This window comes from Nothobranchius furzeri, chromosome 9 (assembly GCF_043380555.1).
Source record: "Nothobranchius furzeri strain GRZ-AD chromosome 9, NfurGRZ-RIMD1, whole genome shotgun sequence".
In the NCBI taxonomy this organism is placed as follows: domain Eukaryota; kingdom Metazoa; phylum Chordata; class Actinopteri; order Cyprinodontiformes; family Nothobranchiidae; genus Nothobranchius; species Nothobranchius furzeri.
Genome location: NC_091749.1, coordinates 27,138,539 through 27,153,886, shown reverse-complemented (window position 1 = coordinate 27,153,886; position 15,348 = coordinate 27,138,539). Strand labels below are relative to the sequence as shown.

Genomic DNA, 15,348 nt, shown 5'->3' with positions numbered 1-15,348 from the left:
CAAGCGCACACTGGGCAAACTCCGGCGCTTCGCTGTGCCGTCAGACTGAAGGCAGAATCAGACCCGGCGCCAGAGGACTTCACCTGGAGGGGCAGTGGGTTTTTCTGGGGGTCCCAGTAAACCGTGTTTTTTTTCAACCCCTTTGCATGTTTATAATTTGTCTGGTGGACGTTACATACATATACTTCCGGGTCAAATCCGTCGTTTTGCGTCACCAACTTGTTCTACATAACTAACCGAAAAGCTAAGATTCTTCATTGTTTTATTCCGATTATGTATGCCAATTAAAGCTGCAATCAAAACTTAAGACAAAGTAACCAATTTTACTGAACCTCTTAGAAAAATACTTGCAACTCACCGTTCTTAGCTGCGCCTGCACACCACAGAGTCACCATCTCAAAACAATCCTAACGTCCAGTTAATGTTCTCCAATAACGTACTTAGTCCAAAAGTCTTCTTCCAAATCCTGCCCTGCAGCTTGATACCTTAGTAAATTCTTCTTTTTGCACGTATTTCTCATGTTTACATCACGAATACTAGTTAGCATCAGGTTAGCATGCTACTTCTTGGCTGCGTGCTTCTTCTTCTGGGTAAACATTGACTTGGTGCGTTACTGCTACCAGCTGGTAAGAAGTGTAACCTAGGTCTTCTAAACAAGATTTAGAAAATCTAGAGTGTTTTTTTTTCTAAAAAGAGAACAGACAACCCTGTATTTAAGATGGTTCAAAAACAGTTTCAACTTTAATATGCGTTTTAAAACATTTGAATAAAAAGGACAGCAGACACCCCTGAATTCAAAATGGTAACAAAGAGTTTGATGAGGAATGAGAACTAAACTGTCTGCAGGGGAAACAGTATGCTGCATCTGTTTTCACTGAATACTCCAACCATGTTCTATTTTGGTACCATGATGAAGAAAAACTGCGTTTTTTTCCCAGAGAAAAGTCGAACTGGATAATTTTCCAGGCGCACCTGATTAGGCTTATCCACCCTGAGGTCATCAGAACAGAGATTTATGTTGGTGCTGCTGCCACTCTGTGGTGCAATTGCCTGCTGAGACTGTGCTGGAGGCACGGAGAGAGGAGGAACAGAAGCGCTTGTAGCTGCAACTTCTGGCTGCACTGGTCTTTTTGATGATGCGTCATCCCTGCTTGTGCTAGCATTGTTTTTCTGCTTGCTAAACCAAGCTCTGATATCCATTTTAGCACGCTACTGTACCAAAGCGTCTTCTTCTACTGCATCTAAAACTGTCGATTAATAACCTACAGCGCCCTCTGTTGATCGTCTCGAGCCAATACATTTGCATGCGGTGCTGTAATCTGTCCTGGGCGGGCCAGATCGGCAAATGGGCGGGCCGGGCCCGTCGGGTCCGCTCCAGCCAGTGACTCCTCATGAACCTGACTACAACTCATGTTACTGCAGCATTTGTTATTCCAGTCCGCGTGGCAGCGGATCGCAGATTCAGCCACACCATAAAACAGCAATAAGTCGGTCTGAGGCAAAAGTGAACCTCATGGCTATAGCTTTTCCATCTTTTCCCCTATAGACATTTGATTACGCACAAGAAGGTGACCAGTTCAGGTTTACGCAGAGCAGAAGGAAGGAGAGAGCTCTGGTTAAACTTTCCTGCTTTAAGAAAACCGTTTAATTGCATTGTTTATGTGCTACCTGGGCACTCTAAATATTTATTTAAAATTAAATCAAAGGAAATTGTAATGGTATTAAATGTTTATTAATTACTATTTCAAAAATACATAATACATAAACATAAAAATGAAAATGATGGGGAAAAAGGTCGATCATACTTTTTTTAACCTTGTCTGTCGAGTGACTGTTTAGCATGACGTCTGATATATATATATATGTGTGTGTATATATATATATATATATATATATATATATATATATATATATATATATATATATATATATATAGCCGTGCCCTGATGTGGGTGGGGATGGGGGGGTGTCAACATTGGTCGGGACATAGAAGGGGGTGCGCTGCTAAATAAGTTTGGGAACCGCTGGTTTAAAATGTTGTTGATTACCAGCTCCCACAATAAATCACATAGTTACTGTATCTGCAATGTGCTACTCTTCTATTAAATAGGTTATTCAACAGTTTTCAACCTTGGGTTCTTGAACTCACATGAAACTTCTGCAGGATCTCATGGGTGGGTTTGCTCTGCCACTCCTCCACGCTGATCTCAGGTTGCTGCTCGAGGTCGGAGGCGTTTGGTGTGCTCGTCTGTCTCTTCACCTTTGAGTGCTTCGGCAGCTCCAGCTCCTCAAAGCTCTTAAACTCTGGAATCCTTTGAACAAATATACAGTTTGTGTTTGTTTCAATTCTTCTGCACAATAACTACTTAAAAAATGCACAAACCAATGCTGGTATCAGCTTTTTGAAAAATCTATGAATTTAGTGAATCTAGTGAAACGCATTTTCCACCTTACAGCTTCTTTGATTTTTAGTCAAACTTCAATCTTTCAGATCAGCAAACGTTTATTTTCTGACAAGGATAATGAGAGTAAATACAAAATATTGTTCTCATATGAAGATCTGTACAAACCATCCTAACTCCGTGTGAAAAAATAAATGGCTCCTTTTAATAAAAGTGTGATTAATAGTATGTGCTAAGATGAGTGTGCTTCCACCAGCCATTTCCAGACATGCAGATGTAAAATATCACTTCAATAGAACCTTTCTGACAAAAAAGGCAAAAAGATCTCAAAAAGCAATATGTCCTGTTGTGAGAGACCTTCAAGAACAGAAGGACACAACAGTAAAAATCTACAGATCTCACTAGGTCAAGGTCAAAGGTCATGATTCAACAATAGTTGGGAGATGGGAGAATCCAAGAGCAGCACAAAGAGAAACGCACCTTTGATGATCCCAAAGACTTTTGGGAAAATATTCTAAAATTGTGTTTCCCATTATATCTGGAGTGAAACCAACAAACCAACCATATTACTTTTGACACTGGACCACTTTAGTAAGGATATAGTTTTACTTTCATAGATTTAAGTGCTTGAAATCAATGTTTTGTATTTCCTCAGGTTGACAGAGTCTCTATATCTTATTGTGAAACACTGATGAACAAAACAGGAAGTTCTTACTCTGCTTCATTGACACGTAGGAAGTCCAGCTGCTCCACAAACGCCCCCGATATCAGGGTCTATGAGATCGATAAGAAGAAGAAAACACTTGATGAGTAGAAAAGCTCTTATTCCAGTCCTGGACCAATTCCTAAATGCAGTTCTAGAAATCCTAGATGGAAGGGTGGTCAAGGGATTCAGTAGAGAAATTGGTTCAACAATATTGTTAACTCATTCACTGCCGATGACGATTCATTTGCATTTTTTACTGTGTGGGCGTCGGACGACCCCCGTGCCGAGAGAACAAACATCTCAGCTCTGAAGCTGATCTTCATCCGTGTATGTCACACGTCACGTGATCAGGAAGCAGGAAATCCATGTGTTAGTAGATCGTTTTGGGCCGCTCCTGTAAAAAAAATGAGGCGAGAACCAGAAAAGCCTCTGCCGGTCACAATTCGACAACAGATTATGAAAAAATGGATAACGCTCGAAACGCACAGATTCTTCCTGATGTAAGAGGTGAGTCTCCGCTTTGTTTGGGTTGTTTTGGCGTCGACATCACCCTAGCACGCCACGTTCTGTGACTCTTAAAGAAACAGTAAAAACGGTGAGAAACGCTGGCAGCGAAGGGCTTTACCGATCAGGGAACGGCTGGCAGTGAATGAGTTAAGGTTTAAGAAAAAGTGATGGGATGGAGTTCTAAACCTGTTCAGTTGAAGTACTCGGTGTCTAATACAGCATGATGAGTAAAGTTTGGCACAGTTCAAAAGCGTAACCGTTGGAGGGGTGAAAAACGAAGGGCAGTTGAGTTTGCCCTCCTCCTGAGGTCCAAATGTGATATTAACCATTCCAACTGAAGTCAGCTCCAAAACAGAATTAAGAGATGTAGGAGACGGACAATTGTGCTCTCCATAACAACGAGATGATCAAGAGCTGAAGCTGTTCAAAGCTTTGGGAGTTAGCTGTGAAGTGAAAAGCAAATAGGCAAAGGGAAGAAAAAACTTTCTAGTTCAGAAAAAGTGAATGGTGTGAGAAAGTCTCTTCCGAGCATCACAAACACTCTGGGAGAGAAGTTAGACGAGCTCTCATGAGTTTAACAAAGAAGTTGTTTAAGCTAACTACGGGGAAACCGTTCTAGTTCTACCCTGGCCCCAATTGTTCCATCTTCTATTTGTATTCAGTTGGTTCCACAAACTCGTGTCTTACAGAGGAATCTGGGTTTCTCATGGAGGTACATCTCAGCGGGTAAAACAAAACCCGAGATTAGAGATTAAAACACAGCAATGCACTGAAAATAGGACTTTTTTCTAAGAAGAGGGGTAGGCAAATGCAATGACTGAACAAGTACATTTATATTTAAATAAACAAAGGGGGAATAAATCACATAAAGACCAGAAGTGGCGGCAATATCAATCAGGCATTTAAGCCGATGGCCAAGATGTAAATGTCTGCTACCAAAGCTGATTTTGAAAAAAAAAACAAAAAAAAAAACACATACACAATCTAAAATACCGACGTACATCTGGCAAAAGCCAGACTAAATTTTTCTGTTTAAATATCCTACAGAACATTTCAGTTAAACATAAACTCCACATAATGACCACCTACTCTACAGCACATTTCTGTCGCCTGCTTAAATGTTCTGTGGCCATTTAGTTTGCTGAACCGTTATGATCTAAAGAGATCTATAGGTGTGATTAATGCAGGATCATGAGCTTCAGATCTCAGAGCAGCCTGGAAGTGAGCGTGTCGCTGCGTCAGCATGGGCAGGATCTGTTCTCCTTTTGGAAATGTCATAAACGGATCCATGGAAGACTCACTTCTGTCCTTTAACGGGTGCTGCAGTATCGGTGACAGACGGATGGCTGTATTCTGTGTTGTAGCACAGCCAGTTTGTAAATGAAAGGTTAGGTTGACCAGAGACTAAATGGTCCCAAGCCGTGAGTGAGTGAGTGTTTTCATGAGAGCATCATTTTCATTAAATGGACAGTTTTATGGTGAAGGACCTGTGCTTAAATTGAATAAAGTCCTAGAACCTACCAAGGCCCTTTACAGCACAACAGTCCTTCACAGACTGATGGTGAGGAGCTACATTGTAGCCGCAGCTGACCTAGGGAACATCGACAGAGGTGATGATGCTGTACACAGGCGCCCCCAGTGCCTCCGACAACCGGGGGCTTGTCTGGGAATGTTGATTTTGGCCATGCCTTCCTGCTGCATGGCATTATTGTGTCTTAGTGTGTATTTGGGAGTGCATGGCATCATAACATGATGTGATGTGTTTAATTTCCAGGTACATTTTTTCTGATTAAGTCTTTGTCCTCGGGTAAGGTTTGAATGAAGTAAAGAAAAGTCACGTGTCGGATGGGAGGATAATCCTGTCAGACTATTAACCTCATACGATCGTTAGGCTTCTCGTTGTGTTGTCGTCATTTTACATAATGTTGTTTATTTCTCAACAAGCTAAGTTTAGGACCGCTCTGATGTTTCAGGGTTGATTGGTTTCCTTTATTAAGGATAAATTAAAGAATATAAAACATAGTATTAAATGTGACTGCAAATATTGTTTCTAGAACTGCACTAAATCAATGAATTCACACACCTGAAGTCGGTCAACATGAACTTTAACTCCTCCTATGATGCCTTTCTTGAATGATGCCAGCATGTCCAGGACTGGATTGAAGCGGCTTCCTCTGGATGGACGAGAGTTTGTTTTTAGTCCTTTTCCTCTGAACACAGGTAAAAGAGTTTCTTATTCCAAACTGAATGAAAGAAAAACAGATAAAGACTGAGCGTTTGTGTGCATGACTCAGTCAGTCCTCGGTCACCTACTGTACAGGTCATCACCCGGATCAATACCCAGCTAATGACTATTGAGCTGCCTTTATGGGAGCTTATTGACTCATTCTGAAATCTACAGCAAGGCTCTTTAAACATTTGTAGCACATTTAACATATGTCTCCCTGGGTTATAGTCAATACGGCAGTGATCAGCCCAGCAGCAAGGCTACAGTGATACAAATGAGAAACATTAGCACCCAATAAGCAAGCAAATACAGTAACACCTTTTCACAATGAAGATAAATGGTGCACACAAAAGGAAAGGAGGTGGAAACGACCAGCAACAATGTCCGACGTCCACAAAGAACCGAGGACATTTTGTTTGAGTCAGTATTGAGTATTGTTACAGACAGGGAGTGATGCATGAGATAGGAGAGGGAAGACAAAACAAATCAAGTGAAGAAAAACATAAAAGAGCGTGTGTGAATATTACTTGATGTTATCTTCACGGATGAGAACCAGGAAGAGGGGACGTCCCTGCATCTTCCAGCACTGTTTGATGAACTGTAGGGCATTCTGCACACAAAGACGGAAGTTCACATAGCGTCCCGGTTTGACGAGTTCACTTTATGTTATTCGAGCAAGAAACAAATCACCATAGATGTGACCAAGTCACTGCTTTGCAAGTCACAAGTAAGTCACAAGTCTTTCCAGTCAAGTCTCGAGTCAAGTCCAAGTCTGAGACAACCAAGTTCAAGTCAAGTCTAAAGTCAATGATGTGGAAGTCCAAGTCAAGTCCAAGTCCATAACTTTGAATTTTCAAGTCATAATCAAGTCATCAGTCCAACTTCAATTTTATGACAATAATAAATAAATACCAGGAATAAAGCTTCTTAAAGCTTCATTTATTTGCTCAAACAAGCAGAAAGTGCAACTGATTCTAAACAAAGTGCTGCTGCAGTTAGCAGAACAAGATCAAACCCAGAACCAAGAATGATTTATGAGTTTTGTCCATGTCGTGCCACTTTTGAGCTAAAATATCTAATATGCTCAAGTCATCATCAAGTCAACAGACGCAAGTCGATTTAAGTCGCAACTCATTGGCGTTCAAGCCCAAGTCAAGTCGTAAGTCTTTATTGATTTTATCAAGTCAAATCAGGAGTCATTAAAATAATGACTCGAGTCTGACTCGAGTCCAAGTCATGTGACTCGAGTCCACACCTCTGCAAATCAGTCTGTAGTTCAGACTAGAAACAGCAAGTCCATCGATAAAGAACAGATTTAAACGTGACTCACTCTAGTATTCTTCAAGTCAGCAAAATCCAGTCTCTTTTACTTCACTGGGAAAACTAGTATTCAGGGCCTTGCCCACCTTAGCTCTTGGCTAGTAGAAGCTAACTATTAGCATTAGCAACCGCACAACAAGTTGGAACACGTTTGGGCTTGTGATACTTGTAGAGATAACACATCAACACTCATTTTTACTACAGAAAGAAGAGGGAACGGCGGCAGCAGAAGAGCTGCATTGCTGTTAGCCAATCAGAGGTGAGACATTAGCATATCATGAATGCATAAGACTCGTAATCTTATCAATTTCCACCCCTCACTCCTTCAACTGATTTCTACACCCTGAAACAGGAGCGCCAGAACCTTTTATCAACAGAGAATGACTCACAAGGCATTTATTTATACCAGATCTGAGCAGATTTATTGAAATAGAGAGTTGACAAGACCTTTAAGGTGGAAAGAATTATAATAAAGGAAGGATATCCAATGGTTTGGGAAAAATACATAAGCAGTCAGCAGAAAACTTGGTCTGGGTTTTAACTTTGTCTTCCAACACGATTCAAGCTTAGTCTTAGTGAAGACCAAAGTCCTGACTTGGCCCCTATTAAGAATCTGTGGAGTGAAATGAATAAGTTCCACACCAGAAGGACATCCCTCTTCTGACCTTAAGGCAAAATGATGCGATTAAAAAACATAATAAATGACTTAGACAGAAGGAAAACATTTCCCAGAACTGCCTCTTTTGATGATTTTTCTAAGATGTACGGTAGATTTGATTCTCTTGGAGAAAATAGGCCAGTTTCCTACTAAAAAGATGCAGCAGGTTTGAAAACCCACAGCACGAGGTGTTTTGAGCGTCAGCTATTTCAGAAATTCTGTGCGTGCATGTAATCAGGAAGTAAAGAGCAGTCTTTTGTATCATAGTAGCAAAGTGTACAAGTGACTTTGTGAAGCACTGTTTACCCAACAAGGTCAATCTATCAGTTCAGTTTAGGTTTTAAAATCCGTGAATACAAATCCAACTTACCGTGATGTCATCAATCAACAGCATGACATCTTGGGACAAGTAAAAGTCGCTTAGATCAAACACTATTGGGTAGCACACCACCGTCTTGCCCAAGATACGATAAATCTAGGAGACAGAGAGAGAGATAAAGTGAGAGAGAGAGAGATAAAGAGAGAGAGAGAGAGAGATAAAGAGAGACAGACACGTACAACAGTATTAGATGACGAATGGCTCATGAGGAACCACGTCTGCATTATTCTGGGCGGCGTATAAAACAAGTCATCAATCCTGAGAAAGAAGGGGCACAAAGAAGTCACAAGACGACTTCTGATGACCCACACATACGAAGCGAGGGACAAATACACAGCTACTGAAAATCTGATGATGGTAACGTCCTCTGGCAGTTTGCCATTTAGCCCATAAATGTTCCATTAAAACATTGTCTTTGTAGTGGGCTGGGCGCCACCATTCATTTGTCTGGCCATGCCTTTGTTTCAAGGAGCCACTCCAGCTCGACTTGCCGGGCTGCGCCGTGACCTTCGTTTGGGAGGACAGAACCACGAGAAAGGTAAGAAAAATGTCAGTCTTTAAGAATCCAACAAACTAAGCATCAATTAATTTAATAAAATCAGGCAATAATACAATCTGAGCACCATTTTGTGGAGCAACACTGTTGGAACTGACATTTCCTAGACCGTTTTCATTATTTCTGAAAAATTCTCAGGAATGCATGAAGATCAATACATCTGGGGTGTGTTAGCAGTTCCACATGACCTTTGGAGTGCACATGTGCAATTCCATTCACACGTGTGGGTAGATGCATACAAATACCTTGCATGTCCCGATGCAGCCTACTGGTCGATCTGGACGCCCACTCAACCCCAGCTTCTTATTGATGGCCAGAAACTCGTATGCCTGCAGAGGAACACACGCACGCACACACACACGCGCGCGCGCACACACACACACACACACACACACACACACACACAGACACAGACACACACACACACACACACACACACACACACACACACACACACACACACACACACACACACACACACACACACACACACACACACACACACACAAACGATCAGTAAGATCAACATCAAGATGACCTTCATCCTCACCTGTTTGTTTACAGAAAGCCCAACGGCTAGGATATTTATCCATGCAGGTCTTTGAGATTACATCGCTGCAGCTTTGGAAATAAAACTGGATTTGATTTGAAATGTCACGAGGTAGATTTCTGTTCTGTACTGTAATAAAAGCAAGAGAAAATCCAACATCCGTTTGTCCTACTGAGACCGTTTGTGTTGCTGACACACATGCTCAAATATGGTTTATATGACAGAATCAGTGGCAGGCATTAACTCAGCATCATGAAACACATGAGCAGCAGACACCTGGGAACAGAGAACTATGATGAACACAGAGACCACAGGGAAAAGCTACGACAATAGAGTTTTATAATCAACAGCATCATTCGCTTTGATCCTTAAGTTGGATCATTAATAACCCTATGCCAATAAAAACTGGGACGCAACTGTTGGGGATGAATTGTAAACAGTTTGCAACGGAGTTTCCAAAATGTCTCCAAATGTTTGCGCGGATTTCTTCAATTTCCTCCAAAAAGTTGCTGAAATGTTGAGGAACTTGATCAAAATTGATACAATAAAATGATCCTTAAAAAAACAAACACTGAAAAGTCACCTTGGGGGAACTAAACTGTTTGGAAGTCTTTGATCTAGTTTCCTTGAGTCTAAAAGTGTGAGATGACTCTGAGAGGCTGGCGACCAACAAAACTATAGGAATGATTGGAGAAAGAGAGTCTGAAGCACAGAGCCGAACAAAATTGTGACTAAAATCAGAGCAAATAAAGAAATTTCATAATAAGAACATTTACATCTGTACTAAACTTGTTGGCAGGTCTAATTTTGGACAAACGAGTAAAACAAACATCACATCAAACGCAGCCTTGAATCTGACTCTGAAACTGTTGCTTAGTATTTCTCACCTTCAAGGGTGTGACCAGCAGGTGTTGTAGTTAAACCAGGACGTGAACCATCATCCCTCCATGACGCCTACTTGGGTTCCTTTTCTATGTTTGTATTCATTTGTAGCAGTGATGGACGGTCTAAACGACGGCAAAAGATATAGCCAATGTGATTTTGGCCTATGATGTAGAATTTTTTTTACTCCCGGGTAACCAGTTGTTCTTGCTGATGATGTCATCGAGGAGCGCAACAGTTTAGCACTTCAACCGCTTTTGCATGACTGTTATCAATCTGTGTCAGCTCCGGAGAGAAGATGTGCTTGTGAAGGGTGTGAGGTTACGTCGGCTACCCGGACCAGGTCTGGAGGTGGATGGTGAGCAGCAAAAACTCCTCAGTAAAATATGCCGGGTGAGAGTAAATTTGTGTCACCGTTAACAGCTTGTCAGCGCCAAATCGCTTGAATGCAGTTAGTTTTTTTTTTTTGTTTTTGTTTTTTACCACATGATGAACACACAAGGCTTTCAAACATTTTGGACATCTCTTGTGATTTAGTTAAAATTGGTTTTCCCTCAGAGACCTTCACAGTTTTAGCTGTTTGTCCCATTAAATTAAAAAGATCTAGTCTGAAACCATCTCCTCCCTCCCTCGCTCGCTCGCTCTGTGCTGCTGGTGACCAACACGGATCAGCTGATCTGAGTGATGATGTGAGCACAGCTCAACAAAAGTGTGGTAAATTGGATAATCATCTAACATTAATGTTATAATATTGACAAAAAACGCAGCAGAGCATCATTTTACCTGCAGTTATTCACTCCTGAAGTAAAACTTAACTTCTATGAACATAAAAGGAAGAAAAATGAATCAGGAAACCTGAAAGAAAGTGTTATTTGTGATTACGTTTTTCACTTTAGCCCAGACCATATAGGTTTTTCATCACATTTAGCTTGTGTTTTACTTAAAATATCTTCATAAAATATCTTTATAAATTTTATGATTTTTGTTGTTGCAGTGTTTGGAAAAAGAACCTCAACATAAAAACAATTTCATATATTTTGTATGTATTTAAACAAGTTTTAATGAAATGTAATTAATACCAATAATTTATACTGAAATGTATGCTTTACTTTGTAGAAATATTTGTTCTACATGTATAAACAGAAGAAAACAAATATCACAATCATTACTGCATTTGCTTCAACATTTATCGCAATGTAGATTTTAGGCCATATCGCTCATTCCTAATTTGTAGCTCCATTGTGTGTTGCTTTCATTCTACATTTCTTAAATTGTATTTCCAAGTTAGACCTCTGGGACAGCAGTGTGTGTTTGTCAAACCTGGACCTTAAATGTTTCAAATCTTCTACAATTCTTAGTGGTTAATGAAAATGGTAAAAAAAAAATAAAAAATTTAAAAAAAAAATAATAAAAATAAAATAAAATAACTAAATAAAACACTGGTGTAAAAGTTTTGAAACAAGATGTTTGTTACTGGAAGTTATTGACACCTTTTAAACTTGCTGCAGGTTCTGAGACAAACATATTTCTTTTGTCTTTAATTACAATTTTTTGAATTTTATTATTTGAAACATTACATTTGACAAACTATGGAGAGGAGTATATTTTCCCAAATGAATAAACAGACATAAAATAAGGAGAGACTTGATGGACGCAGCAGGTTGATTCTATCAACAGTTCAGTAGAACAGGAACAGAGACGTTACCACCTCCTCATCAATCAGAACAAAAAAGCAACTCTGGCTACCTGCTTTTAGAGCTTTTCACTGGTTCTCCACATAGGTTTAAAATCCACTGAGTGAATTTAGATTTCTCCACTCTGTCAGATCAGGACCAGGCGGTGTCGCCGAGCACAGGTCTGATTTCTTTACGAGTGTGAAACCATCAAAAGCTGCTTTCTGACAGCCTAACTTCTCAGTTCTAACAGCTTAATTCTAATGTATTTAAATGTGTGCTGTCATGGTGCAGCGGCGCTCCACCCACACACAAGTCAGTCTCCAGGATACAGGCCAGCAAACCGACCGCAACAAATTCACTCCACCATGAGGTGGCGCTATGCCACTCCTGTGAGCAGCCCTCCTGCTACAGCTGATCAAGAAATAAGAAGCCAAGTAACAAAATAAAATAACACAAATGAAGAAAAGGTCACATTTCCGTTAATGTAAATGATAAGAGGATTTAGGAGAATTCGGAAGTAAATTGTTTCATAAACCGCTGCCTTTACAGACACGGAGACAAGCTGGGGGAGAAAAACAGGAAGGTTAGGGAGAACCTCTGCATTCAGTACTTCCTGTGTGCAGAATACCAATGAATGAACAAGCCGGCAGCTTATCAAAGCATCCTTTCATCCCGTCACATTTCCACTGACCAAAGCACAAACAGCCGGCCAGGCAGCCAGTAAAAGGTAATACAAATTCACAGCTAAAAGCTGTATTTTACTCTTGAGCAGCAGGTATGAAGGGTGGAAAGCGAAGCTATTTACTGACTAAACTTGGACTCTACGGAGGAATACACCATAATTTCAGACAGTGTTAATGTTACCGTTCAAATCACTAAATGCTCAGTTTCAGAGATCAGCTCTCTGCTTAACACGTTATGACACCACTGCAGGAGTCACGCCAGCTTGGGAACAAACGATCTGGATCGGAGAATTTGATTTAGGAAACATCAGATCTTTATATATATATATATATATATATATTTTTTTTTTTTGATGACCAACATGCACAGTCATAGAATAAACTCATCTGATTTTTAGCTAAACGCTTTTACTCTGAAGGTTCTGATTCTGACCCAAATTTTTAGGAGAACAGATTTAATTTCCTTGTTGTTTGATTTAATGAGGAGAATTTTCTTCACTGTGAAAGATGCCAGTGGTATTCATCAAGCTGTGTCTCATTTTTCTTATTTTCTTCATCATGCCACCATGTCTGCTGGTGGGTGTCAGATATATTAGCGTATGAACACTGTTCCAACAACAATAATAACAATAACAATGATAATAATAATAATTTTGTATTAAAAACCATTAATAAGTACTTTCTGGGTCTTGATGGAAGGAAATTTAAAATAAAAACCAACTCTAAGCTGTTCTTAACCAACTTTTAGTGGACACGAATGACTTCCTCCAGTCCTCAGTAAAAGTGTTTTGAATAAAACTCCCAGTTCAGATCTTTAAAGCGTGGTTCTTTAGAATGGTTTCAGTTAAAGCTTCAATGGCATATTTGGAAAACCACACCACACCAAAGATGTTTAATGAAGTGGTTTTCTCGGATTTGTGTAAAAACCTCAGCCGATAACACGGCTCGGTCTGGAACCAACCATTGGACCATCCAGCTGTGAGTCTCACTGAACCACCACACTTCCCTGGGTCCTCCACTCATTACACACTCACGTATTTAGCAACAGAAGACCACTGGTGTGAGAGGTTCTCTTCTCAATAGCATCAGATAAGGAGAAACAGCTGCTACCCCTTCAACTTTAGGACTAACTACCAGAGTCCCAAAAAGAAAAACACCTTTTGAAGTCACGGACTAAAAAAGACGTCTGGACCTAGAAAATGGCGACTGATGTTTAGCGCTAGCTCGTTCACTCTGGCATCGCGGGTTTCCGGTCTCGACAGATGTGTCTCAGACAAGATACACGAGGGGGTGGGGGTGAGTGTTCTGTGACCAGTGTTGGGAAAGTTTGTTTAGAAAGCGATAGTTCAAAGTTCAGTTCATACATTTTAAAACTAACAAGTTTGTTTCTTAGTTCATAATAAAAAAATGTTTACCTAAGTTCACTGTCCCAAAAACGAACTAGTTCACAGTTCTTTTTTCTCCTACACACATGCACGCACGCACGCATGCACGCACGCACGCACGCACGCACGCACGCACGCACGCACGCACGCACGCACACACACACACACACACACACACACACACACACAAACTGAAGAAATTCCAATGCTTGGCACCCGTTCAGTCCACACTCATACCCAGCTGCAGCTTTGACCCTACAGTATATTCTCAATAACATAAGGAAAAAATTATTTTAACGGGAAATTATTAAACAATCTTAGGACGCAGGCTGAGGTAGCAAACTTAAAGTGCAATATTAAACATGCAAAACATTAAAAAATGTCAAATCTTTCAATTAAGTCCCTTTTCAATTTTTCTGAATGAACTTTGACTCCTGCACACAGCCTAGACGTAGAAGAGTAGACGGCACACCAACCGCTACTGCCTATGTTAGGCCGCATTTGCGGGTTCTACTTTTTATAAACTTTATGGTTAACAGGATGTTTTAGCTAGGCTTTAGCTCTGGAAGAGCTTCATGGAGATCTGGAGCTAGAACGGCGAATGAACGCGTTCACAAACCCGTTCACGCACGCCAGGACGAACACACTCACTTTTACGTTCATCAGACAAAACACCAACGAGTTCAGTTCACCGATCCTTCAATGAACGCGTTTGGGCACAACACTGTCCGTGACCATGTTTGCATTCAAAACCTAGCTTGTTCTGTGGATGTACCAGAACAGCTTTAATGGTGGTAAAAGTATTTTTACATGAAATGCTCTAAATAATACGAGTTTGGAGCTGTTTTAACAGAGGACGTTAAAGAATCTGGTGATATTTAAGAGCATTTTCTTGTTATTTTCATCAGAATTAAGCAGTGGAGTAGGATCATGGTTAAAACGGATAAATGTGTTGGAATAACCCCCTCAACAGAAATGTGGTCGGGAATGGAGCCGTTTGAAGATGGAAGCACAGCAAATCTGTTGTTTCAAACTGAGGAATGTTCTTCACATCCTCAGAAACCTCTAGATGTGAGCTCAGCTTTATGGGTCAAGTGTTAATGAATAAAAGGAATAAAGGCCATTCCTGTCCAGGATAAGGAGCTAACCAACAACAACGCTCCTGATTCTCATTAATAGGGACGTCCAAAATGTCTACGAGATTCAGGACGACTTACAGAAAAGGTTCTTTCAGGGAACGCGTGTGGGAACAACCCATTGCAAACGTAATTGTGACTCTCCAGTCATCAAGCAGCTGTTGTCAACACAATAAAATGGCTGCAAGAGCCGAGGTGAGGTGAGCAAACGCAGCCTGCAGCAACCGAGATGGTGGTGACTTCGAGATAAACAGAATCTGTCAAGGAAGAAATGACAGTCT

At 40.6% G+C, this 15,348-nt stretch overlaps 1 protein-coding gene across 10 annotated transcripts in view; it reads right to left on the bottom strand.

The window, feature by feature from the left end:
* The window catches only part of phkb (phosphorylase kinase, beta), a 218,366-nt gene that overhangs the window by 18,643 nt on the left and 184,375 nt on the right, over window positions 1–15,348 (bottom strand). For all 10 annotated transcript variants that reach the window (XM_070554730.1, XM_070554736.1, XM_070554729.1 and 7 more), the window contains 6 exons: window positions 9,001–9,084; window positions 8,191–8,295; window positions 6,370–6,452; window positions 5,699–5,789; window positions 3,118–3,176; window positions 2,150–2,312 (listed from right to left, as the gene is read on the bottom strand). In XM_070554730.1, coding sequence (XP_070410831.1) covers window positions 2,150–2,312; window positions 3,118–3,176; window positions 5,699–5,789; window positions 6,370–6,452; window positions 8,191–8,295; window positions 9,001–9,084 — 585 coding nt within the window. The remainder of the gene's footprint in view (window positions 1–2,149; window positions 2,313–3,117; window positions 3,177–5,698; window positions 5,790–6,369; window positions 6,453–8,190; window positions 8,296–9,000; window positions 9,085–15,348) is intronic.